This window comes from Nyctereutes procyonoides, unplaced genomic scaffold, assembly GCF_905146905.1.
Source record: "Nyctereutes procyonoides isolate TBG_1078 unplaced genomic scaffold, NYPRO_anot_genome, whole genome shotgun sequence".
Lineage (NCBI taxonomy): Eukaryota > Metazoa > Chordata > Mammalia > Carnivora > Canidae > Nyctereutes > Nyctereutes procyonoides.
In genome coordinates, this window is record NW_026575102.1 from 53,766 (window position 1) to 68,308 (window position 14,543).

The 14,543-nt window shown below is 53.7% G+C and overlaps 1 protein-coding gene across 3 annotated transcripts in view; it reads right to left on the bottom strand.

Moving 5' to 3' along the window:
• Positions 1–1,211: 1,211 nt before the first annotated feature.
• Positions 1,212–14,543, bottom strand: part of PLEKHM1 (pleckstrin homology and RUN domain containing M1) — a 49,055-nt gene continuing 35,723 nt past the window's right edge. For all 3 annotated transcript variants that reach the window (XM_055333481.1, XM_055333482.1, XM_055333480.1), the window contains 5 exons: positions 12,421–12,566; positions 9,251–9,444; positions 4,410–4,473; positions 3,722–3,879; positions 1,212–2,907 (listed from right to left, as the gene is read on the bottom strand). In XM_055333481.1, the coding sequence (XP_055189456.1) occupies positions 2,796–2,907; positions 3,722–3,879; positions 4,410–4,473; positions 9,251–9,444; positions 12,421–12,566 (674 nt within the window). In that variant the 3' untranslated portion in view covers positions 1,212–2,795. The remainder of the gene's footprint in view (positions 2,908–3,721; positions 3,880–4,409; positions 4,474–9,250; positions 9,445–12,420; positions 12,567–14,543) is intronic.

The following is a 14,543-nucleotide window of genomic DNA, read 5'->3' on the forward strand; positions in this document are numbered from 1 at the left end:
CTGCAGACAGAGCAGAGTGTCTCAATCACATTTTCCCACCATCTGCCTTCCCTGGAACTAGTGTGTTTCCTTCTTCTGGCCTCACCACGGGCAGTGGTGGGCTTCTCCTGGCACTTAGAGGAAGGTAGTGGCCAAGTCTAGGCCACTGGGATGCCTGATTCTGGTGCTGCTCAGCCTTTTCTAAGCCCCCACTCTTGCTTTGGAAAACCCAGTGGGAAATAGTCCCAACATTCTTCATGTTCCAGTGTCAGGGCTCTGTGCTTTGACAGGCACAGCGAAGGTGCCACTGTGGTGAGATTTCAGGCAGCAGCTTCAGCTGTTATGCATGAGTGTATGTGAGGAGACCCCCAGCAAGGCCCCGAAATCTCCCCCTGGCTCCCTGGCCAGGACTCCTAGTGGCACCTCTTCTCCCCTGCGTCCCCACGCCCCCTGCTTGCAAATGTTTACTACCAACCCTCCCTCTCCATGCCTCCCCAGCTAATGAGAGCGGGGGGGGGGGGGCGTCCATCCAACCACAGGATGGCTGGTGGCCTCCCCCAGCCAGTGGCAGCATCAGGATTCAGAAGCAAGATCACAGGTGAAAAAGATCCGGTCTTTACTGCAAAATCATCCAAAATGCACACTGTAGCAGTTCCTTCCATACATTGCAGAGCGCTGTTCAGGGCCAGCACCCCCCGCTAGAAACAGTTTATTGCATAAAATGGCATTTTAAAAATAGTGTGGGCACCAAGAGGTTCACATCAGCTTTCCATTGGAGGTGAGAGGGTAAAAGTCAACTCATTTGATTAGCAGCTTTCTGGTACTGGGGAGAGGGTCAGTTCTAATGCTACTAGGAGGATACTACTGGGAGGGCGGCGGCGGGGTGGATACCCAACCTAAGCAAGCTCCCTAGGGCCTCACTCCTGCTGCCTCCTAGGGCACCTTCTGGTGCACATAACATACTCATGGGCCTGAGGAGCCAGGGCTGGGCCTGGGCAGCACTGCCCACCCCAGGCCAGCCCCTGTCCACTTGGGGAACTGGGGCACCTGCGGCTCTGCTTAGGCTGGATCTGTGGGGGAGCATTAATGCTGGCTATGGGGGTGCAGGACGGGGATAAGGACCCACTTTCCCATTTAGGAGGCTTTGGCATGCTGGGCCTAGTGTGCACCATCTTCCGCGCCGGGGACAGAGAAGTTGTGGGGCAGCCCCCTGGGACAGCCCCCCCCACCCCCCCAACCACCTACTCTGTTCTATTGCACAATTTATCCAGCTTCTCAGGGCTGGGCAGGTGACTCAGCAGCCGAATCACCCCCAGGGAGATGTGGGAGTAGATTCAGCTCTTGACAGGCAATCTCCACCTGAGGCCCCCAATTCAAGCTGAGAGCAGAGAGGATGGCCAGAGGACCCAGGGCCGGGGGTGGGGTGGGGGTGGGGGCTGTGGGTCCAGGAAAGATGGGAGAAGGCAGCAGAGAAATCAACCCCCAAACCCCAGGGTCTAAAGGTCACTTTGAAAACAATTGCAGGCTCCTGCTCTACCCCAAGACCCCCTTGAAAAGGCAATCATGCTCCAATGACTTTTTCTGGTCTCTGGTAGGGCCCCTCCTGGCCAATCCAGCAAAGCTTTGTGAATTCATGGCTTTGTAAACTGAGGCTCAGTGTCCTTCCAACAGGTGGCTGCTCCCACGTGTCCCTGTGCGTCTCTGCAGCAGGGCTGGCACTCTTTGTGGAAGGACGAGGTCACCACTCCACAGTGCGGGCCTGGCAGTCCTGATGCCCGAGGCTGGCCACTGGCCTGGGCTCGTTGCCCTCTCTGTGGGCCGAGCCTGCCTCTGTTGCCACAGGGCTCAGTCATGCGGTGGGGGAATAGGGCAAGAGTGTGTCTGCATCTGCCCCCGGCCCATCTGGCTGCGGGTCTGTGGTAGGATGGGACGGCGAGGGGCTGAGGGGTAGGCAAGATGACCACCCTGCCCTGAGCCAAGAAAGGCTCAAAGTGCTGAGAGTGCTGGTTCCAAATTTCTCCCTTCTCCCTCAGGGACCAAGATCCCCGACTACATGAGAGCAGGGGGGCTCTGACATGGAGAAAGGTGATGGGGCTTCCAGGTGAGGTGGACAGGCCAGGGCAAACAGAGGGAGAGGGAGAGGGCAGTCATCGAGACCCATCCCACCAGCCCCCGGGCAGTTTGGCACGTCGTACTTGAGCTGTGGGCAGTGAGCGCCCGGTGTAGGAGAAGGAAAGGCACCCAGTCCAGCTGGCAGGCTCTGGCCCAGCAGTGGCCTGCCTGTCCAGCCGCCTGCCTGCCTGCCTGCGGGCCAAGTGTTCCCACACATTTGCTCAGCATGAGAAGGCCTGGATTTCTTGGGTGACTTGTGTAGGGTCAAGAATAAAAAAATATTTTCTGTTGAAATATGAAGGGGAAAAAAAAACCTGCCTTAAAAAACTAGAACTTTTAATCAGGAATGTGGAATTCAGAATGCGCCCAAGTCTTGTTTCCACAGTGTTTGAGCAGCCCTGATGGATGTGCCGTGTCTGTGAGGTGAGCTGGGGCCTGATTAGTGCAAAGTTCCCCCTCCCTGCATCCCCTGGAATGGGGGCATCTGATGATGTCCCCATGTCCTGGAGCAGACAGGTGGTAGAGGGACTGGGTGACATCATCGAGGGCTTCCTCTGGGAGGCTCGTGCTCTGGTCACATCGGAGTCTTCGTGACAGGGGAGACAGCTGTGACACCTTGAGAGGATCCGGACTGACGCCAAACCCAGCTGAGATGGGTGAGCCGAGCCCCCACCCCGCAGCCTTGGTGGGGACAGCTCGCTGACTTAGGTGAGAGTGCTCTGTTCTTGGTACTTGCGCCGGCGGGCACAGCGGGGGCAGCCCTTCTTCACCACGGCCTGGCAGCTCTGGTGGAAGACGGTCTTGCACTCGCCACACCTGGGGGATAGCAGCAAGCACCGCCTGTGCCATGGGCCGGGGGCCTGGCCAGCGTTCCTGACCAGAACCCGCGGGGAGGCTGAGCGGCACCCGCCACGCAAGGCACGTGTGCGCTGCCTCTGCATGGCCAAATAAAACCTCGCGACAATGCTTACCCTCCTTCACACCACAGGCACTGCTGACACTCTCTGTTCGAATTCACTTTTTAAGATGCTGCTTGAGACTCATGAAATGACTTCTTGCCTATGTTGAAAACCCTCTGCCGTTTAAAAAACTCAGCCTAGGGGCTAAATCTAGGCCATGAGACACCTACTGAACATGAATGAATGCTCCCACCTGCTCAGTTTTCCACTCCCACACGGGCTGGAATGGAGGTTTGGTGGATGAATTTTTCCATTTAGAGGCTTCTGATAATGAGTGATAATCGGGTAAGAACCAGCACTACTGCAGGAGAGAGGTAGGCAGGTACCACCCACAGGGTGCCCACTTTGTGCCTGGCCTGTGCCAATGCTCCAGGGCAGTAACTCATTCAGTCCCTCCTCAACCTGTCTGTAGATGACAAAACTGAGGCCCCCGCTCAAAGAGGCAGCAAGCCACCTCTTCTCTAGGGAGACAGACAGCTTCCTTGATCTAGGCAGGGGCCATTGGAGGGCTCTCTGAGCTGGACCGGAGCTGCCGTGACTGCCCAGGGCATCGGTACCGGCACAGACAGGGTGTCTCTGTATTTCTGCACAATGGCACTGGGCCTGCCTCCCTGGATAGCTGGGGCCAGCTGTGGGTAGGGGCGGGGTGACAGGCTGGGTGTCCTGCATACCTGGCTGTGGTGTCAAACTCGAAAGGGAAGATGATGTCGTGGTGATGGCAGATCTGGCAGATGAAGCCACGCTGGGTGCACAGGTCACAGTGGTAGACGTGCTGGGAGGCAAATCCAATCAGGGTGTTGAGGAACCCTTCATACACTCCGTCCGCGATCTGTGGAGGGCAAGTGCAGGCCGACAGGCCCTTCGGGTAGCTGTGCTGAGGCTGAGGCCATCTATAAAATGTGGCTCCATCTTGCGTCAAGAACTCCTATTCCCAAAGAAGTATCTTCCCACTTGGGCAAGACCCCTCCGCCCCTGGACCAGGCTGAACAATGCAGGTGTACAGCTCCCGTACATGGATGTCACTGGGGGTAACCGGCTTAAGGATGAGACCCAAATCCACAGAGCCCTCCCTGAAGGAAAGGAGTGTCCTCAACTTTCATGCCTGGGGCCTCTCCTCCTGCTGCCCTCTAGCTCGGATGAGGCCAGAGGCAGGGAAGGGGCCAAGGGGCTCCTGTTCCCCAGGCTTTGCTGGACTGCCTGCTAACTGCAGGGGGCTGGCGCTCAGTCAGTGCCCAGGAATCCTGGGACAGCCAGACACATAGTCTGAGGTGCTGAAAAGCTGCAGCCACCCCTCCTGTCTGATGTCTCCAGGAATGAGGCCCCTCTGGGGAGGTCTGGGGTAGAGAAAGGCATTCTCACCTGCTGGAGGTCGGCAACACTGTACTTGTGGGGAGACTCCAAGAGGTAATTCCTGTGGTTGAGCCTTCAAACAAAACAGAAGAGGCCCCTTACAAGGGTTTCCTGATCCGGGCCAACCTGTGTTTGTTTTCATTCCTTCAGCTGCTCACTGGGTATGAACGCCTGGCCAGGGCGGTGCCTAAGAGCGCGGTCGGGTGCCCGGGCTGGGGATCTGGTCTTCCAGGTGACCCAGGGCAAATTACTCAACCTCTCTACAACTCAAGCTTCCTCACCCGAGAAATGGAGCTCTTTGAGGATTAAATAATTTATTTAAAGCATTTGGCGTAGTGCCTAGCACACAGTAAACAACGAATGATTATCAGCTAGAGTTGATAACACTGTATCGTATAACAAATTTGCTGAGAGAGTAGAACTTAAATGCTCTCACCAAAAACCTACACCTAAGTAGTGAGGTGATGGATGTGTGAATAAACCAGATGGGAGGAACCGTCTCACAATGTATATACATACACCAAATGATCATGATATCCACTTTAAACATGTTATAATTTTGTCAGTTATGCCTCAATAGGGCTGAAGAAATTTCCAAAAAATTTTAAAGGTTATAAAACATAAAACGTCTATAAAAAAATAATAATGAGGAGGAGGATGACCAGAGCCAACATTTATACTGGGAACTGGGCTTAGAGGTTTATATCCATTAACTCATTGCACTGTCCTGTGAGGTTGGTACTCTTATAATCCCCACCTCGACAAGAGAGCTGGAGACCTGAATGCAGAAGTCGGCCTCTGGAGCCTGCACCCTTTCCCATCCCAGTGAATGCCTGAAGGTGTTAGCTGTTGTCATTACTGCCACCATTATACTAGGGACAGCGGGACAGAAATGCATAGGAGGCAGCCTCTGCCCCCCTATAGCCCCTGGGCTAGCGGAGGGACACAGTCAAGCATCCAGTTTCAGTGCTATGTGAGAGGCATGGCGATGTGGTCTAAGGAAGGCAGATCCCATTTCACAGTGGGGTGGGGCATGGGGGAGACACGGCGAGGGTGGCTCCACTTTCCACCTCAGCAGTGGCAGAGATCTGAGGGGTTCCATCCTCAGGGATAGAGAATAAATGGCTGCAGAAATCCCCCTGGGACACCACCTGCCTGGCCTTGCTATGTGTGCCTGTGTGGGTGCTGGGGTTGGGGAGAATGCTCCAAGCCTAAGGTGGCTGCAAACCTGCCCCAGGAGCATCTGGGATGGGGGCTTGGCCATGCTCCACCCTATGGCCTCAGATGTGATCTGGAGAAACCTGGAGCAGGGGGACAAGTCCCACCAAATAGCCCGGCAGGCCATGCTATGCCACAAGAGGTGAGGACACTACTGCTTGGTTCACCATTCTGGTTTCCCCAGTAAACTTCCAGCTTTCTGGGAACAGGAAGCCACCATTTATCACCAGGAAAACGCAGGGGGTGGGGGGCACACAGGCCATCCCTGAACTGGCAGGAAGGGTGGGGCTGATCTGGATGGAGAGTCATCTCTGTCATCTGTACACAGTCATGGAAGCCCTGGGGACCAGCCAGGCACAAGACCCTCCCTGCAAGCCACTGTACCCTGGGCCTGTCATACTCTCAGTGAGGCTCACAGTTGCTTCCTCCACAGGACTCAGTCCAAGCCACAGGGGACAGAGCACTGGCCCAGGGGTGAGATGCCACTGCTCACCCTGTCAGGAGAGAAGTCTACACCCTGGGGCCTCTCCAGGCCTCTGTTCTCCACCCCACAATCGGAAAGTCCTTTCTGTCCTCTCCTGGCGTGAGGCCGGGAAGGGGCCAGAGAGATCTGTAGGGAACTCGGGAAGAGAGAAAACAGAGGCGAGGTTGCCCCTTTACTCCTGTAACCAGTGATGAGGTGGGAAAGGGCGCTGGCAGGGCTGGCAGGGTGGGCAGGGCTGGGTTCCAGGCCGAGGCTCTGACTCCTTTGAACTTAAGTGCCTTCTCTGCCCACTCCTCCAGGGCGTTTCTAATGGCTCCTTCCCAAGGGCAGAGAGGGAGCTCTGAGGCTTCTATGGCCCCTGGAGATGTGTCCAGGCCTGTCTGAGGATCCCCTTTCTCTCAGAGAGCCCAGCCAGAGGGCTGCCACTAGCAAAGGGGAAATCCTCCCTGACTTCACCACTCATACTCAAGGCCTGCCCTTCCTTCTCAACCATTCCAGTCCTCAACCTCCACTCTGGCCAACTCAGGCCAGGCCTCCTCACTTCCCAGGGCTAATTACTACATCGGCCTCTGTGCCCCCACTACTGCCAAACACAAACACATATTTCGTGTTTAGGTAATCTCTCCACCCCATGTAGGGTTTGAACTCACAACCCCGAGATCAAGAGTTGCATGCTCTACTGACTAGCCAGCAGGGCACCCCCTAAAGTGGCCTTTTGTAGACCCTGTTGAGAACATCCCTTCAAAGGGCTCCCTACTGCTGACAGGATAAATCTAAACACCTTTAGTGTGGCACCTGGGACCTTTGAGGTCTGGCTCCTGCACCCACAGTCCAGCTGCACTGAACCCCTTCAAGGGTCCCGATGAGGCACAGTCCCGTCCCTTTCCATATCACAGGTCCCCTTTGAACTAGGAAGGCTGGGCCCTCCCTTCCCCTTTCTTCTAATTCTTTTGCAAAATCCCAGTTCACTATGTGCCTGTGTGAGGACAGAGTTCTGGAAGCATGCCCTAATAGGACTGATGGTGGTGGGACTGGAGGAAGGGTGATTGGAACTGCCTGCTGGATTCTTTCATGCTGAATATTGACTGCCTTTGCAAAGAAGAAACACTTTTTTTTTAAGGAAAGAAAAGAAGAAAAGAAAATCCTGCAAACCCTCAGCTACGATGCCATCTCCTCTGGGAGTTTCCTTGGCCCTCCGGCCCTGACGAGGCTGGGTCTGGTGCTTTCCCTCATGGCATGAACCATGCTGACCCAGGGCCATCTGTCTGCCTGTGTGCGTCCTTGCCCAGACTCTGAGCCCCTCTACCGGCCCTCACCACAACTCTGGAAGGCCGCATGGCACAGGGATTATTGGCCAATTTTGTAGACAAGAAAGCTTAGGCTCAGAGAAGTAAACCAACTTCTCAGTCACACAGCAAGTCTGAGGCCGGGCAGAGGCTGCTCCTGAGCTCTTTCACTTGCCCCCACGTTGCTTCTAAAATGGGACTTCCACTGACTGAACCTTGCTCTCTCGAAGGCTGGTAGGCTGCACAGTAGTTATGCAGTGCTACTACCCAAGGATGGGAATAGCAGAGGCAGGGAGAAAGGCATGGCTGCCTAGCAGGTCAGCCCAGACAGGTCAGTAAGGTTGACGACCAAGCAATCTGAGCAGGGTGGGGACAGGTAAGTGAGGCCAGCACCCAGGACTCACCCTGCAGGTACCTGGTCTGCTGAGGTCTGCAGAAGATCCCCTTGACTGGAGGGTGATGACAGGGAGATTTCACCACTTCACTGACTTCTGGTCCAGGATCGAGGGGCAGTGAGTGAAGACCCAGGCATCCAGCTAATGATCGAGACAGGCAAGGTCTCCCCGGGAAGCAGACTGCTAGGGTCCCTCATGGTGGCCGCCAGAGGGGCTTTCTGTCCTTTCAGGTCCCGTGGAGACCAGGGCTCAGCTGGCTGCTCTGGGAGCCTAAGAGGAACCAGCCTCTCCCTCATGCCTAAGAGAGAGCTCCCTGCAGCAGCCCCCTTGTTGAGAGTTCTGCGGGGCCTATACTGGGCACCACTTGGGGCCTCAAGCAACCATGCAGGAATGGCCCTGGGAGGACAGTAGCCAGGACTCTAGAGCTACAGCCCATCAGAGTGGTGGTCTCTGTGCCATGCCTGTGTGGAGGAGTGGCTGGGGCCATGGGGGGAATGTGAGGGGCTTGTGAGCTGCTCCAAGTGCCCAGACACCCAGCAACAAAGCCCAAGCGAACAGGAGGCACCAGCTTGTCCACCTGGGGTCTGCCCTTCTGAGGGCCCTATGGGTGAGGAGGTTTACAAAGGGCCCAGAAAGATCCTAAGTTCATGCTGCAGCACAGCATCACTTCCGGACCCTGAGTAGGTCCCTAGGCTCTGGGGGCTGAGAAGCTTCTCAAAGGACATCTGAGGGTCCCGCCCCAGTCTTGCCCCCTTCTGAGGATTTGGGGAGGGATGCTGTGCTGGATAGCAACAAAGCAGCCCTGGAGGGAGGACTGGGTAGGAAAGGGCCAGGCTACACTGCTCTTGCCTCCCAGCCTCCCAACCACACTCACTTTCCTCCTTGCACCCTCTCTCCATCCAAGTTCTCTCTGTTCTTTCCATGTATGCGGCCTTTGTTCATGGCCTGCACACACTCTTTTTTCTATCTGGATCACTCACTCTTGAGTCTCTTCCCTTTCTAAATTTCTACTCATTCTTCAGGTCTCACATTATTTGTAAGTTCCTCCTGGAAGGCTTCCCTGCTCTGCCCTCCTCCAATCCTCTTAAAGTGCTCACAGTGGTACTTCTAAGCATCCTGCCTCCCTCCCAGCTCCCTCCCTGTTGTAGCCATTGGCTTATTCATCTGCCTTCCCCTCTAGAGAGTAGATCCTGGGTCTGCCTTGCTCAGCGTTGAGCCCACAAGTCTGGTAACTTCGTATGTTCTCAGTAAATATCTGTTGATGAATGAATGAATGAGTGAATGAATACATGAGCAGGTAAAAGCCACTCTCCAAGTATGTGATCATTTCCCAACCCAATGGGAAAGTGATTTCTGCCCAGCCCTGGCATTTCTCCCAAGAGGGCATCTTGTGCTGGTGCTAGCTGTGTGTGTGTGTGTGTGTGTGTGTGTGTGCGCGCGCGTCCCGCGGGCGTCCAGGATGCTCACCTCTTGCTCAGCTCTTTCAGAGCTCCGCTTCGGCTCAGGCTCAGGTAATCTCCCAGAAGCTTCAGCTGCTCCCGGCATCGCCTGATGAGGCGCATCTGCTCCACATGCTCATACAGTGAGGCGTTCACCAGCTGCAGGTTGATGAGGGGCTGGGCCCGGATCTGCATCAGGAACTTCAGGGCCTGCCGGCAGATCTGGGGCGCACCACATAGTGGGGATGGGGACAGGATGGTGAGCGCCTCTGGGATGGGCACGGTCTTACCTACTCACTCACCCAGCCACCCACCTCCAGGGGACATGGTGCCATCTTCATTTTACAAATGAGAGAACTGAGGCTCAGGGTCGAAGTGACTGGGCCTATGTCCATAGCTCAGAAAAGTCAAGATCTGAACCCAGTTAACCTAATGCCCAGACCTATTCTCCCTCCACGGCACCAGCTGCTGCCCTTCTCCCCCTGGCCCACAGACCCTTCCCACTCTTTCCTGTCTTCCCAGCCCCCACTTTCCTGCCTCATGGAACAGGCACTGCCTGAGGCCAACCACGCAGGAACCAGGTGACTGTCTGAGTCAGGCTCCAGCCACAGGAAGCCACAGATCAGAGCCGGCTTAAGGAGGTTTTCCAACTTCCCCAGCTCTTGCCAGCAGCACCAACCCAGGCTCCCCCAAGTCCCTGTGTGGAGGTGAAGGATCAATCCCAGCCTTTCCCAACTGATAGGGTGTTGCAGGTCCCACCCTCAGTCCTGACCCTAATGCCAAAGCCAGTTACTGAGAACCTACTATGTGCCAGACAGAGATCCTCAGCCCCATCCTTTCCTCATGTTTATGACAATCCAATGGGGAAGGTGTCATCATCCCCATTTTATAGATGAAGAAGTGAAGCCTCACAGAAGCTAAAGTGGCCTATCTAATCTACCTGCAGAAAGTGGAGCCTGGGTCTAAACTGAAGTGTGGTCTTTGCACAGATGGCTGTTTCATCAACTAACGAGAAGCCTCTCTCCCCTTCAGTGTCCTCCTCACTGTGACGAGAAGGACGGAGGAGCTGAGATGTTCTTCACCATCAACTTGGAGTTGGGGTTTCAAGTCAGAATTGAATTTGAATCCCAACTCTATCACTTACTAGCAGTGTGACCTTGTGACAATTACTTAACCTCTCCGTGACTCAGTTTCCTTGTCTGTAAAGTGGGGAAAATAAAAGCACCTCCTTTATGGGATTATTTTGAGTTCAGATAAAAAGAAAATTCATAAGCTCCTGGCACACAGCATATCCTCAGGAATGGGAGCTGCCTTCAGACTCTGAGTGTCCGTGTGGCCCAGCTGGCCCCTGAAGCATTGGGAATGTGAAAGGGCCCTTGGGAGACGGTCATACTGGGGGCTTAGGAGACTCTGGCCTCCTGTCATCCAGTTCCACTGCCATCTCTTGCCTCTCCCAGCAACAGACAACTCCTTTTACCATTTCTCAGAGCCCTGAAGTACCAGCCTGTGACCTGATGGGCAGTCGAGCAGCAAAGGCCTGGGGACTCCTCTCAGACTGCTCTTCTCCATACCGCCTGGCCCGTCCCATGACTCGCTTCAAGCCTTGGGTGAGGCTCTGATGAAATCACACAGAGGAATGCATGCTGAAAACTGCCAAGTGCTATGGACAGGCAGGAGCTTCCTGCTCCCCCGGACTGTTCCTGGCCTGTGGGCTTGCAGGAGACAGGCGAGAAAGAATCCCTGGTCCGGCGCTGACATCCTGCCAAGTGCCAGCCAGACTCTGCACAAATGGGTCAGCCAGCGGTAACAGTGAACAATAAGGCCCCTCACCCACGAGCCAGCCACTTTCTATTTCGAATGTTCCTGTCTTTCCCAGGACAGGGATCTCTGAGAGAGCGAGAGCTGGATATTTCCTGATCTCAGACATACCCAGAAAAGTACTGTCATTTTCTGGTAGGGAGAAGGAAGTGGCACAAGGATTGCAGCAATAAATAAGAAGATGGCTTAACCAGTGTCCGGGTGTTGTAAATAGTGAGTGTGTTTTACGGCCAAAGAATGATTTGCATTTGTTGTGGTTCTGAGTTTAATATTCTATGTGTAGTTAGTTAAATACTTACCACTGAGGGCAGGAGTGAGGACAAGGTAACGAACCAAAAAGCCAAAATGAAGCTAATGTTCTTTCTTGGGGTTCCAGTCCCCAGCACGGTGGAGGCTGGGGTTACACACAACCCTTTCCTGCACTCTGAGGACACATCTGCACATCAAGGCTGCTCATCCAGTAGGCCTGGAGCTTGTGAGAAGCAAATCCCTTCCTTATGCTTCTGTGTCTGTCTTAAACAGAAATCTGTGCCTTTGGGGTGAAGCCAAACTTGTGTTCTTGGAAGCAGGCCCTGACCAAGTGAACCAGGGGCCAAAGGTGTGACAGGCCTCAGGAGAAGGAAAGGGCTCTGATGTAGGGGCTCTGAGAGACTGGTGGGTCCTGTCTCTGTTAGTTCTTACACAACCCTGAGGCACACACTTATTTATTCCTCTTTAGAGACCAGGAAACTAAAGCTAAATAATTTGCTAATGGTAACACAGTTAGTAAGTGGTAAGCTCAGGTGTAGAGGAAGAAATGTGAACGATCCTGGGATACATCCAATTAAAAAGCACTTGGTGAACATAAAACAGTACCCAAGACTAAGTGATGCTAAGTCGACAAAGCACGTTATGAGTCCAAGATGATCCCAACTTTACAAATGTATGGAAACAGATCCATGGAAAAGGCTGACTGCTCCAAGGGGAGGTGCAGCTGGTTGGCCAGCCCACCCACCCACATCCATCCACCATCCGGTTATATATGTAATATATCCTAATTATCCTTCCTTACCTACCTATCCTCGTCTGTCTGTCTATCTATCCATCTGGCTGCTGGTACCTTAGTTTTGTCTGTAGCCATGGGGAGCTGCAGAGAATCATCCTTAGACCTCTACCTGAGGATCAAGGCAGACACTGACAGAGCTCTGCTCAAGGCTATAGACCAGCACTGCATTTTTTGCTTGCTGGCTCCCCCTCCATCATGGGGCCTGAACCAGGGACCCAGGCTTCCCGAGAGCCAGCCTCCTTTACAGAGATGAAGAGCAGCAGCAAAGAAGTATGATCATTCGTCTGTCACTTAGTAGCCTTGTGTGGCCACAACAGGCTGGGCTCAGGGCTTACCGGGCGCTTGGTGAGGTCCCAGTTGTGGATGATCCTGGCCGGAATCACCGAGGCATCATCTTGGTGGCAGATGTCACAGTAATAGAGGCCAGAGAAGGCACAAAGCTTGGGTCGTACAAATGAGAAGCCAATCTGTCGGGAGCAGCCTGGGGAGAAGGACAGTGGGAGAGTGAGCAGTGGCAGGGCCAGAGTCTACAAACAATGAGGAAGTCACTAAGCTGAAGGACCAATTCTTTAAGGGAAGGATAGATTAAAAAGGATAGAGAGATAAAACCACCCTCACTCATATGCACCCACCAAATAACCCTATTAATTAGTCTTTATAGCAGAACACCATTAGCAATTATTGTTGCCATTTTACAGCTGAAAACATTGGTGCCCAGAATGGTGGAGACCTGCCCAGTCATGGGACGATTACATGGCATAGCTGGGCACTGGATTTGGGTTAGGTTGCTGTTAGAGCCCACATCGTCTTCTGTGTAGCTGTATTCAGTGTTTCCACTGCTTGCTCACCGGTGCCAACCTTCTGTAGGTCTGCCCCTCCACTGAGGCCCAGAAGTAGAAGCAACCAAGTCTGGGCCTCGGTAAGCAGGGTGGGAGCTGGGGACCTGGGGCCGGCCACAGGGAGTGGGTGGAGAAGCCAGTCGAAGGCAGGGGCTGTCTGGACATTGCCTGGGGCCAGCCTGGAGTCAGAGATGCCTGGCCCCGCAGGATGGAGATGCAGAGCCCAGCTTCAGCCCCTCTGCTAGAGGTCCTTCCACAGCAGCGGGCAGTGAGAAGTGGAGTGGGTATGTCCAGGGTAAAGCAAAGGCCTGGCTCAAATCCTGAGTGCATGCCTGTCTCCCACAGGGCCAGGGGAGAGTCTAGCCTTGGGACTAGAAGGGCCACCTCTTCTGTTTAATAGCTGCCTCACCCTAACCCTTCACTGAATTTTTGCAAGGTTCTGTTTCAGTGTCTATAAAAGTCTGCTGTTACTTGCTTTCCTGTGGAGAGATCACAAAGTTTAAATGAGAGGAGATTTTGAAAGTGCCTTGCAAACTATGAATGCAGCCAAATGTCAATGGTGGGTATCTGCTTAGCTACAGAGCTGTGCTTGCAGCAAGAAGGAAGCCCAGCTCCTCAGATTCAGTCTCGGCCCATGAGGTGGCAGGTGACAGGCACAGTAAGAGCCGCCCCCTGCCAGCATTCACACCCACTGGAGGACTCTCCTCATAAGCCTTGGGGTCCTGGCCTTCACCCTAAGCCTAACACCCACAGGCTGAAGGTAACGGGTGCAAGTGTTAGGGGTTCGCAGGGGGAGGCGGTGATCTGGGACTTGAAAACATTTTCTGCAGGAAGAAAACCGACCACTTTCTTCCACATGCCCGAAGCAGACTTTCCTCTCAAGTCCCACAGGCTCTAGCCAACTCTAGCCTCAAATCCCTCACAGCCATGCCTCCTGTATGGCACTCTGCAGCAGGGCAAAGTTTTCACGGTTCACCTGGAGAACCAAGGTGTTGGAAATGGGTGTCTGGGTCCCTGTGGGGGCCTGGCTAGAGCAAGGTTCTAGGACTGTGAAGGTCCTCATCTGGCTCTACCATGGGAAAGGTATTGTGAGGAATAAATGAAATAATCCAAATAAAGCAGCTGGCCCAGTGCCCCCACAGGAGAATCAGATTTAATTATGGCAATAATATAGCAGGTGTACTGACTTAGAATAATATCTATAATATATTCTTAAGTAGAAAAAAACCAAGTTGCAGAACAGTATAAATAGCTGTGCTGTCTCAAACAGTGGCCATAAGCCACAGGTACCCATTTCAGTTTAAATACCTTTACGTTAAAGTGAAAATTCAGTTCCGTCCATCATAATAGCTACATTTGAAGTACTCAGGAGCCACATGTGGCTTGTAGTTACCATAGTGGACAGCATAGATCTAGAACATTTTCATCATCAGAGAAGTTCTGTTGCACAGAACAGAGTAGTATGAGCCCATTTTTGTAGCTGAAAAAGACTGTGTGCACTTGCAAAAGCAGGCAGAAATATTTGGAAGGATGCCATGTCCCTGCTCCAAAAGAAGCTAACGATATGGTAATATGATAATGAAAGGGTGGAGACCAGAGCTCCCTGGATGGAACTCCCT